This window comes from Anguilla rostrata, chromosome 7 (assembly GCF_018555375.3).
Source record: "Anguilla rostrata isolate EN2019 chromosome 7, ASM1855537v3, whole genome shotgun sequence".
NCBI lineage: Eukaryota > Metazoa > Chordata > Actinopteri > Anguilliformes > Anguillidae > Anguilla > Anguilla rostrata.
In genome coordinates, this window is record NC_057939.1 from 28009037 (window position 1) to 28021204 (window position 12168).

The 12168-nt window shown below is 46.1% G+C and overlaps 1 protein-coding gene across 3 annotated transcripts in view; it reads right to left on the reverse strand.

Annotated features, from left to right (window-relative positions):
• adad1 (adenosine deaminase domain containing 1 (testis-specific)) overlaps nt 1–12168 on the reverse strand; it is a 48169-nt gene that overhangs the window by 17759 nt on the left and 18242 nt on the right. For all 3 annotated transcript variants that reach the window (XM_064344011.1, XM_064344012.1, XM_064344010.1), the window contains exons 7-10: nt 12018–12141; nt 11711–11881; nt 11102–11334; nt 10177–10426 (exon numbers count right to left, since the gene is read on the reverse strand). In XM_064344011.1, the coding sequence (XP_064200081.1) occupies nt 10177–10426; nt 11102–11334; nt 11711–11881; nt 12018–12141 (778 nt within the window). The remainder of the gene's footprint in view (nt 1–10176; nt 10427–11101; nt 11335–11710; nt 11882–12017; nt 12142–12168) is intronic.

Sequence of the window (12168 nt, forward strand, 5' to 3'; positions counted from 1 at the left end):
ATGGAACTTGACATAAAAGTGTCCTATCTTCCGTATTTGAGATTAATATGACGTCGCTATCAGCACGTCTAGTAATCCGTACATATTCACCAAGTCGCAGGACGCAAAATAGCCGTTAGGAAAATAGTTTGAAATTATTAAGTAACGTTTGCGCCATTGCTTTTAATGGGTCGCGATGAGATAATTCTGAGTGTGTTGTTTGTCTTAAAGTTGATACTGTAAATAAGACTGTATTAATATAACTACATGTATATGTATGAAGTTGGTTTTTTACATTTAGAAAGTTTATTATGTGTATTTTTACGACTTACATTTTAATAGGTAACAATGTCCAGTTCTCTAATAAATATGAAGTAAATACACTACCAATTAAAGCCGCAAGCGGCGTTGGAAGGGGTCCAAGCAGTGGCAGCATCGCGCCCCCTATGGAGCGATTTTTAAATGGCTTTGTCCTCACGATCATACGCCTTCACCCAACATATCTACTGAATATCATGATGATCGTATGATATATTGATGACTTATGGCCAATTTTGAGCTAAGAGACGCTGTCGGATGACTTAGTTACGTCGCCATGGATGTGTCCTGGCCGCTTCCCGTCAAGGCCTTTACTATGTCGTAACACTTATATGGCATGTCATAACACTTAGATGGTCCGGTGTGCATGCACAGCTGCAGTGTTTCTGCGCCGCAACTGAAAAAGGTGTCACACTAGAGTTGCCACGATACCGAAATTTTGACTTTGATACTGGTACCAGGTTTAGTATTACGATACTCAATACTGAAATGATACTTGAAACTTAAACGGTGCTAATTCCATACTCGGTACCTAACGATACTGAAATTACCTTAATAGATCAGAAACATAATGTCCACAAGGGTTGACCTCATTTTCTAATTCATGGTTTATTTACAACCTGGTTCATTAACAACCTGTAAGTTGAAGTCTCTTCAACATATTAATATGCATAGGCCTATAGTGTTACAACACTGAACAATAGAAAAATATGTTAAATATATTAAAAAAATTAAACAGTTGTAAAGTAAATAATCTTTAAAACAGGTCTTTCACCTTTAAATAGATTTAAAAACAGCATATTTTAATAACAATAAAGCATCTATCTATAATAAAATATTTCCAAATTGGAACACCTATTGCTACTGAAGTGAACTGAGTCAAAGCTTGCGCTGTATCCAGGAAGTGAATGCACAAGCGCAGGTCACCTCACTTGCCAACCTTAGTTGCTACTGCCATCTAGCAAAGATTCTGACAAACTACACTTTTCATCCTCTGAATCAGTAATGCGGGAGACACATTTCCCTGGCTTTTACATTTGAGGCAGAACTACCGAACGTTGGAAAATTCAAATACGAAACCGTTTTTTTTTTTTTTTTTTTTATGTTTTTTTTATAAGTACCGAGAAAGTGCTGAAGTTTTGGTAAACCGTGCAACACTACGCCAGACACATATTCCAATCCATTGCTCAGTTTAGCAGAGAATGCACATTTCAGAGCGCCTCAGAGGCAGATAGAATAACACATAAATACACATTTCAAGTAAGTACTACATTGAGAAAAAACGGAAGAAAGACTGAAAATCAACTCGCCAATTGCGTGCTGCTCGCAAAGAAGCCTACCGTTTAATTTATTTATTTAGACATTGGCAGATGAGAAGAGTTTTAGTAACGCTGACCTATAAAACGCTATTCCAAAAGAAAAATCAGACATGTTATACATCGTTAGAAAGCTTATAATCTCACCTACTGAATAAATGAACTGTCAATCAAGGCAAATTGGACTAAGAAGAACGACAACGCCGTACACAACAGGTGTGGTATTACGCACAGCTATTTTTGAAAAAATCCGACATTTCACAAACGGATTATCCAAGACAATATATGGCCACTCATTCGCAAAAGGGACATCTCTACGCGTAAAACAAATGGTAAGATTGTATATATATTCAATGTGTAGTCCCAGATATTGACTGTAGAATGACGTGGTAATTTAAAAAAAAAAGTTAGTCTCGCTTATTGCGTCATTCAGTTAGCAGCGTTTTCACTGCTGTATTGGCATATTTTAGGGCTAATGTCGGGTTCATCTTGTTGCTACGGAATATTGCATTACATTACAGGCATTTGGCAGAAGCTCTTATCCAGAGCGATGTACAACAAAATGTATAACCATAACCAGGAACAAGTGTGTCGAAAACCCTAGAGGGCAGTAGCCTACCGTTCTAAGTGCAGGGAACAACCGCATTGTTCAATTTAAACCCTGTAGGTTACACTGATTAACACTAACACAGACAAGAACAGCAACAACGCAGTCCATGCACAAATACAAGCAATAGTTAAGACGAGTTAAGTCACCTACGAAACAACTACATAGTTACAACCCTAAGCTTACAGTCAATTTAGAGATTAAATTGAGAATACGATTTCTCTCAGCATAATGACGGATTTAAAGACTAAACGAACTCACCCGATATTGTCTTCAAACGGACCGTATTATTTATCTAGACATTGGCAGACTACAGCATAAATTGCGTCTTTTGTTTATATTCAATATTAGTAATTGCAGCGAGAAACTGCAGCTCTAGGTCGTTATGTTATGGTAGCAACGGAACGAAGCGGACTATATATGCATTAGGCTACCGTTATTATTTCATTATACCAGCGTGTTTTCGCGCGTTTGCACAGAAACTCAGAACTCATAAATAAAATGGTTTAGCTGTTTCAGCATAATGGCGGATTTAAAGAGTAAACGAACTCACCTGTTATTGTCTTCAAATGGATCCATGTCAAAGAAAAGTAATGATTCATCCTCTCAAAGCTTTACCGTAGCGTATTATTTATGTAGACATTGGCAGAGTACAGTATAAATTGCGTCTTTTGTGAATATTCAATGTTAGAAATTGCAGCGAGAAACTGCAGCTGTAGACACAAGATAGTCTGTTATGTTATGGTAGCAACGGAACGAAGCGGACTATGTATGTATTACCGCCATTGTTTTATTAAAACAGCGTGTTTTCGCGTGTTTGCACAGAAACTCAAAAACTACCAATAAAATGGTTTAGCTTTTTCTCACCATAATGACAGATTTAAAGACTTAACGAACTCACCCGATACTGTCTTCAAATGGATCCATGCCAAAGAAAAGTAATTATTCATCCTCTCAGAAAGCTTTTACTGAAAAACTTTGGGTAGCCTATCCTAGCATGCACGCTAGGTGGCACTGTCAGACCGTGCTTTCACTGCTAAAAACTAGACCCTACTGTGTCGGATTACTTGCGTCGCCATGGTTGTCCCTTGCCGTAAAGAAGTTAACTCGATGTCGTAACCGTTTAGATTTGGAGCTCCAGCTTTTCCGCACCCCACCTAATGAAAAAGTCCAAATGATGTGCAAAACATACGGCGGACATAGGTGCTTCCAATAGGAAAGTTGTAGAGCACATTCAGATGCATCAGTCGATGAAGTTTTGTGTTGATCACACTTACGATGTGGGAGTTATGACCTTTTAAAGTATGATCCTTTGTTATAGCGCCACCATCTGGCCGACATAGGTGATTTTTAGTGCCTGAGTAGTGGGGGGCCATAGGAACCCACCTACCAAATTTGGTTGGTCTACAACTTATGGCTGCTGAGCCTCAGACATTTTTGCTGAGAAAACTGCCACGCCCCAACTAAAAAGTCTAAATGGCGGGCAAACAATATGGCGGACATAGGTGGGGCCAATGGAAAAGTTGTAGAGCACGTTCAGATGCATAAGTCGATGAAGTTTTGTGTTGATCTGACTTATGGTGTGGGAGTTATGGCCTTTTACGCAAAACCCTTTGTTATAGCGCCACTATCTGGCCGACGTACGTGGTTTTTAGTGCCTGAGTAGTGGGGGCCCATAGGAACCCACCTGTCAAATTTGGTCACTCCAGGACTTATGGTTGCTGAGCCTCAGACACTTTTAGCGGAGAAAAATAATAATAATAATAATAATAATAATAATAATAAGAATAATCCTAACAGATACAATAGGGTTCCACCAGCTTCGCTGCTTGGACCCCTAATTAAGGTGGTCGATACATGTCCCCCCCCCCCCCCCCCCCGGGTGGTCGATAATATGTGCTCTCACTCTAGCTAGCTATGTAGTTAGTACAGGTGCGCCGTGGGTCTGGACGGTTTTGTGCTTGTTTATTTGACAACATAGCGGCATGGCTGACACTACAGAGGAGTTAGTCCCTAAAAAAAATCGACGTCTGTGATATGGAACTGGTTTGGGTTTTCAAAAACCAACACAGTGCAAAACACCATTATTTGCAAAGAAAATGCTCGCACATCGGATGGAAACACGACAAACCTTTTTAATCACCTCAAGAGAAAGCATTGTTGAATGTTAATACTTTGCAGAATTGCACTTGATTAAAATCTGGTACTTTGGCCCAAATGGTCTCTGTTATTCTTTTTCTTTTCAGTTTTGTTCCCTTGAAAGGCAATATTTTCTTAAATTGGGATATTAGTTTGATTGCACTGTTCATTCACTTGCAAAATAGTCTTAAATACCAACATGAAAAAGAATCGTGATCATGCATGAAAAAAGTGCTATGATATTTTTGCCATGTCGCCCACCCCTACGTCTAGGCGTCCAATAATGTTCAATTCTATCAGAGTTCAGATTAAAAACAAACTCTCCACTGTGGTCCAGTTCTGTCAGGGTTCTGCGTTTTTTACTCTGCGTTTGGGCCCATTCCCGCACCCACCCTGACAGAAGATTCCAGCCAGTACCGGACCCAGCAGAGTTTTTTTTTTCTTCTTCCCCCATTTTTTTTTTCCCTCCGGGGTTTTTGTTTGCTGGCCATGCCTCCGGTCTGGAGCAAGCCGGTGGTGGCTGGGGAGGCTTCCGGTCCTGGTCCTGCCGTTGGGCAGGCTCCCCTGTCCAGTAGTCAGTGGGCGGACAAACTATTTGATACGTGCCAGGGGTCACGCCCATTTCTGGACTACGTGGGGGAGTTCCGCCCAGGAGAGGCCTCCTGCCCAGCCGGGTTCCCTACGGCTGGGGTCCACGTTCCTGTCTCCGACCCAGCCGGGTTCCCTGCAGCTGGGGTCTGTGTCCCTGTCTCCTGCCCTGCCCAGTGCTCCTGCCCTGCCCAGTGCTCTGGCGCCCCCTGTAGCTCTGGCGCCCCCTGTAGCTTCGGCGCCCCCTGTAGCTTCGGCGCCCTCGTGCTCCAGTGTTCCCTCGTGCTCCAATGTTCCCTCGTGCTCCAGTGTTCCCTCGTGCTCCAGTGTTCCCTCGTCCTCTAGTGTTCCCTCGTCCTCCAGTGTTCGTCCTTCCCCTGGTGTCTTCGCTCCCCCCAGTGGTCGTCTCTCCCCTGGTGTCGGTCCTCCCCCCAGTGGTCGCCCCTCCCCCGGTCTCGTCGCTCCCCCCAGTGGTCGTCTCTCCCCCGGAGTCCGTCCTCCCCCCAGTGGTCGTCCCTCCCCCGGTCTCGTCGCTCCCCCCAGTGGTCGTCCCTCCCCCGGTCTCGTCGCTCCCCCCAGTGGTCGTCCCTCCCCCGGTCTCGTCGCTCCCCCCAGTGGTCGTCCCTCCCCCGGTCTCGTCGCTCCCCCTGGTGTCCATTCTCCCTTTGGTGTTCGTCCTCCCAACCGCGTGTCCGTGTGTTCCCCGGCCCCCCTGTCTAATTGTCTGCCCGCCTGTTTGTCTGTTGGTCTACCCGTATGTGTGTCAGCCAGTTTGTTGGCCTGTTTGTCTGCCCCCCAGGCCGTCAGCCCATCGGCCAACGTGTTTGCCCGCCTGTCTGCCTGTCTGTCTGTGTGCCGTTCCGCGTGTTTTTTGTCTTGTTTGCCCTTGTGTCAAACCCTGTGTCAGTTTTTGGGCTCCCCCCTCGCCTTCCCTGTCTGCCTGTCCCTTTGCGTGTCCGTCGGTGTCGCCGTGTGCCTCCCCGCCTGCTTGTCCCTGTGTCTGTCTTTGTAGGTCTCCCTATTGTGCCGGTGTCTGTCAGTCCGTTGTTTCCCTCTCAGTCTTGCCCTACCCAGTCCAGTGTTGTCGTGCCCCGTCTCGTTGCTGTCCTTTGTCTACCTGGCCCCAGTCCAGTCCTGTGTCTACCTCGCCCCAGTCCAGTCCTGTATGTCTGCCTTGCCCCTGTCTGAGTCCCCCTGGTTTCCTGAGTCCCCCTGGTTTCCTGAGTCCCCCTGGTTTCCTGAGTCCCCCTGGTTTCCTGAGTCCCCCTGGTTTTCTGAGTCCCCGAGTCGCCCGATGTGCGGGCCCTGAGTTCCCCCGAGTCGCCCGATGTGCGGGCCCTGAGTTCCCCCGAGTCGCCCGATGTGCGGGCCCTGAGTTCCCCCGAGTCGCCCGAGTGCGGGCCCTGAGTTCCCCCGTGTCGCCCGATGTGCGGGCCCTGAGTTTCCCCCGAGTCGCCCGATGTGCGGGCCCTGAGTTTCCCCCGAGTCGCCCGATGTGCGGGCCCTGAGTTTCCCCCGAGTCGCCCGATGTGCGGGCCCTGAGTTTCCCCCGTGTCGCCCGAGTGCGGGCCCTGAGTCTCCCCCGTGTCGCCCGAGTGCGGGTCCTGAGTCTCCCCCGTGTCGCCCGAGTGCGGGCCCTGAGTCTCCCCCGTGTCGCCCGAGTGCGGGCCCTGAGTCTCCCCCGTGTCGCCCGAGTGCGGGCCCTGAGTCTCCCCCGTGTCGCCCGAGTGCGGGCCCTGAGTCTCCCCGTGTCGCCCGAGTGCGGGCCCTGAGTTTCCCCCGTGTCGCCCGAGTGCGGGCCCTGAGTTTCCCCCGTGTCGCCCGAGTGCGGGCCCTGAGTTTCCCCCCGTGTCGCCCGAGTGCGGGCCCTGAGTTTCCCCCCGTGTCGCCCGGAAGTGCGGGCCCTGAGTTTCCCCCCGTGTCGCCCGGGTCCTGCCCAGCCCTGAGTCTCCCCATGTCGCCCGGGTCCTGCCCAGCCCTGAGTCTCCCCGTGTCGCCCGGGTCCTGCCCAGCCCTGTGTCTCCTGTCGCCCGGGTCCTGCCCAGCCCTGTGTCTCCTGTTCCTGAGTTTTGTCCCGAGTTTCCTGTGTTCTGTTTCCCTGTCCCCGCCCTCCAGTTCACTCCCTCCCAGGGTCGGCCTCCTGGGACGTCAGGAGCCGTCCCTTGGGGGGGGGGGGTACTGTCAGGGTTCTGTTGTCTTCTGTGTCTTCCCCCTGTGTTGTTTCTCTGTTGGGCCGCCAGATGGCGGTACCTTGGTTTTGTGTTCTGTTAATTGTTTTATTGGTTCTCATTATTCAATTATTAGTTGTGTTTTGTCTCGTGTTCCCCTCCCTCTCTGTGGCTTGATTGTTCATCGTGCCCTCCTGTGTCTCGTCTGTGTCTTTCTATTTAAGTCTCCCTCTCCCCGACTCAGGCGCTGGAATCTTTTGCTGTGCTTGCTTTGGTTTGCTACCTCCCTGCCTGTTTGTTTCGGTGACCTGTTTGTTCCTGTTCCTGCCTGTTTCCCGTTTACCTGTTGTTTGCCTGCCTGTGCCCTACTTGCCCTGTTTTCCCTCGTTTTTGGATTTTGCATTTTTGTTTTCTTGTGAATTTTTGAGGTTTTTGTTGTTTGTAATTTTCGCCCTGCGAAGCTCTTTGTTCCGTGTTTTAATTTATTAAAGTCTTGTTTTTCCCCATTTTTGGACTTTCGGTTTTTTACTCTGCGTTTGGGCCCATTCCCGCACCCACCCTGACAAGTTCTGCTTGGAAGCCGCCAACACGCATTTACGTAAAGACGGTGGGCATGCGCAGGAAGAACGCAGCCAGAAAATAATCAGTTTCATCGTTTACATGGTACAATTTTTCTTTTCATCGGTTTATGAAAAGGTTTAAACTACCCCTCTGCAACCGATTGAAATTTCAATCGGTTTGGGCCTGTTTATTCTGATTGAGGTGTTTATATGGAGCATTTTCATTCTGCTTGGGCTTTTAAACCGATTTTAATCTGAATATTAGGCTCCATGAAACCCAGCTACAGAGACTTGAAAAATGGTTTAAATGAAGCAAGACATTTGTACCATTTACAATACTAGTATTGTGATATTAGTATTATATTCATAATTTAAGAAGAAATAAAGTTCCACAAATGCAATTTTCAGGCAAAAAAGCAATGAATGAATGAATGAATGAAATGAATTAGCTCTTTTTTAGTATGCAATGAAATACTGAGAGATCCCATATATACAGCAGGTTAAACTATACATGTCCTTGATCAAAAGTTCATAAAATCTGAGGGTGGATTTGTAAAACTACTAAAGATCTATGAAGCAAAAACTAAGCAGTGTACCCTGCGCCTTCAAATCTATCCAAAATGTCTAAATTATGCATTGCTGTAAATCACAACATGTTCACGTATTTCACAACAAATCAACTGTTTTGACTCAAGAAACTCGCTGTTGCATCATTTTCAAGTGGGTATTACAAGCTTTTCATCAGTACAGTGGTCCAAAATATCCAGGGGTGCAGAAACATATCCAGAATCTCTCCAAAATTGAATAAAATGCTTTTTGTCCATTATAAAGCATATAAATGAGCCCCTTATGAAGGTTTAAGATGAAACATTGCTATCAGATTGAAAAAATAATGCAAAAATATCGTCACACAATGCGGTACAGTACCTAAATGTGTAATAATTAACTTGTGTGTATTTCTATACCCTGTACTCTCGTATGTTTTCTTGTATGGGGATGAGACAACATGAAAACAATTTTCAACCGTCCACCACGTTTTGGCAATGTTCCAACTCTCACGTCATCACTGTTGCATGCTTCACAAAAACTATTAACCTGCCATCTAACGCTTACATTACAGTGTGAAATATCCACATTATATAACATTATATAATGAAGTCTCGTATGTATTTCTGTACTCTACAATATATTTTCTTGTATGGGGATGGATGACATGAAAACAATATTCAACTGTCCACCACGTTTTGGCAATGTTCCAACTCTTACATCATAAGTGGTGCATGCAACACAAAAACTACTAAGCTACCAACGAATGCTTATATTGCAGTGTGAAATATCCATTATAAAATACCACTAACCTATTTAAAGACACTCAGTTTCAAAAAGAATGTATATAACCGAAATATTTTGAGCAGTAATACTTACATAGCAGTGATGAAATGCTATCTGTGTTCAGTAGATAGAGACTGAGACAGTAAATCAATGCTGTGATTCCCTCCTCTTCTGTCTTACTCCAGAAAACGATGTCAGCTAGGGCTATCAGCAAACATATGGCTTAGCTATGCTCAGAAGTCCTCAATAATAATAATTTTCAAAGAAATTATGAAAATCATTGATAACGTTTTGTTGGGTGCAGTGTCTTTTACTGCTACCACAGAGTGAATGCGTAAGTGAATGCTATGATGAGAAAACTTTTGGTTACACTGAGCTATTTAACGCTGTTCCAAAAGTAAACTTACACGTTATATCGTTAGAAAGGGTATACTGTCACCTACTGAATAAATGAATTGTCAATCAAGCCAGACTGTACTAAAAATGGCAACAAGGCCGTAAACAACACGTGTGGTATTACGCACAGCTATTTTGGAAGGTACCCAGGCGTCGCAAATGCACGTATATTTTACAAATGGATTGTCCAAGACAATATATGACCATTCAGTCTCAAAAGGGACTTCTCTACGCGTAAAACGTATGGTAAGGTTGTATATTTTTTCAATATTTAGTCCCAGACTGTAGTATGACATGATATAATTTTAGAAACCTTTGTCTTGTTTATTTCATTATTCAGTGAGCAGCGTTTTCACTGCTGTACAGGCATATCTTAGGGCTATTGTTGGGTTTATCTTGTTGCTATGACGGAATATGATTTTTGAGTGGTGAAAGAATATTTGTATGAATGCCCAGATAGACAATATTGTCCATTACATCATGGGTGGGGGGTGTAGTTGGAGATGAGACTGCAGGGAGGGGGTGCGTGTTAAATGAACGACCAGAGCGACAATGGTGGCGCTGCGAAACTCCGTATTCGGCATAGTTGTTGTGTATAGTCTACTAACGAAACTAAAACAAAGCGTTTCTGTTTTCAACTCATACTTTGGTTGCCAGGAGCAATGAACGTCAGCTCAGTTGAACAATCTAGGCACGTCAGCGTGCCGACCACTAGAGGGTTTGCGCTAAGCGGTTAAAGAGCCCTTATCAGATCCCCAAAACTCTGAACTTACTCCTCGACGGACCGGCCCTCCAGCCCATCCACGGCCTCCAGGGACACGTCTCCTTGGCACCAGTTGATGGCGAGGGCGCGGTGGGCAGAACCTGTGGAGGACGAGGTGGAGCTCTCGGGGCAGACAGCGGGCACCAGGCTGATCAGTGGCCGGTACACGCAGTAGAAAATAGGCAGGCGGGACGTGATGCCTTCCACACGCTGACTTACTGCAATCTCCACCCCACGCACGTCACTACAGGACGCATCGCCTGAAACACACAACACACACAAACACGTGCAATGCACACAAAGCACACCTGCAGCATTTAAACATACACGTGCAATACACACAAGGCACACACACAGCATGTATACACACACAGAATGTACAGATGCGACATACAAACATGCAGCGCAATGCAAATACCCACATATGCAACACACACACACAAGCAACACACACATGCAAATATATGCACAGTGCATACAGAACACACACAATCCACACAACACACAAGCAACACACCAACAGACGTGCAATGCACGCACATGCAATTGCCAAACAAACACATGCACATGAAACACACAAACACGCACAATACACACAGCATGCACATGCAACAAGCAAACACACGTAATAATACACACAGCATGCATACAAAACATGTACACATGCACGCGTTTTGCGCGCGCGTACACAAACACACACTGGGGGGGGGGGGTACTTCCTGTAGATCTTGGGTATGTTTCCTGTAGAACACCACCATAAAATGCTCTGCAAAATGATCCAAACATTTTCTCAACCATGCATTTCTCCCACACGCCCAATTTAGCGGCTGAGGAGTTCCAAGTTGCGATCAAACGCAGGCACAGAAGTTCAGAGTTCAAAGGTCAACCCAGGTGCACCCAAAAGGCCTATGGATGGGCAAAGGTGTCCCACTGACCTACGAGAATGGTGCTGACGTAAATGGGCTCAATGAAATGGCTGAGGAGGGCTCCCTGGAAGCCCAGCACCTGCCACTGGGTCAGCTTGTCGCTGGCTGACATGCTCACCACTTTGGTGGCGGTCTGATCAAAGGTCGAGGAGAAGACGGAGAAGACCTTGCCCTGGATGGTGACGTGCAAGCCGATCTGGTTGTTCACCTCCCAGGCCGCGATGGACAGAGGGTTCAGCCGGCTGCGGGGGAGGGAGAAACAGCAACGGAAGTTTAACAAACCAGCCTGTTACACATGCACGCATGCACGAACGTGCATGCGCACGCACACACACACACACAAACTCAAAAAACCTCAAAGTTACAGACTGACCAGTCAAACAGTGTGTGAAAGAAGAGAAAGCATAAGCAAACAGTTTCTTGCTATCGCTGGTGGTAAATTCAACCATTAAATGGAACTAAGTCACATTTTCCAGTGATTAAAACCTTGAAACACAATATAAATTAGATAAAATGGAACGCTTGTCTTCGCAACATTGGTAAATAAAAAAAAAACATTTTTAAGTGAGAGTATACAGGGAGGAGACCTGTGGTTTATGCAGGTGCAGGGGTACTCACAGGTGAGAGGGGATCTGGGCGGCACCTTTAGGAAGTTGGTTCAGGTATAGGTGAAGTGAAATGTGACTCTTCAGGCTCAGTAGTTTGGTGGTCTCATCCTGTTGGAAAATGGACTTCTCTACCAGGGCGCGATTCTTACTGAAGAACAGCAGGAGGTGTCTGAACAGGTACCTGGGGGGTATGCGTGTTAGCAAAAGCATTGCTACACAGGTATGAATATTACAAGTTCAAAACTCTGCTCTACAGGTGTGGATGTTACAGGTTTAAAGTGCTGCTAAACAGGTGTCCCAGAGCACCCTCTGCCTACCGCATCAGGGATCGGCGTGCAGTCACCACAGCATGGGAATCATGGAGGGTCCGTCCGTTGGATGTGACAGTCTCTTTGGTATTGAAATCCCCTGTTCCCATGGCAACCACTTCGCACCCCGCAGCTGGTGGGGCAAAAATACAGGGCTGTA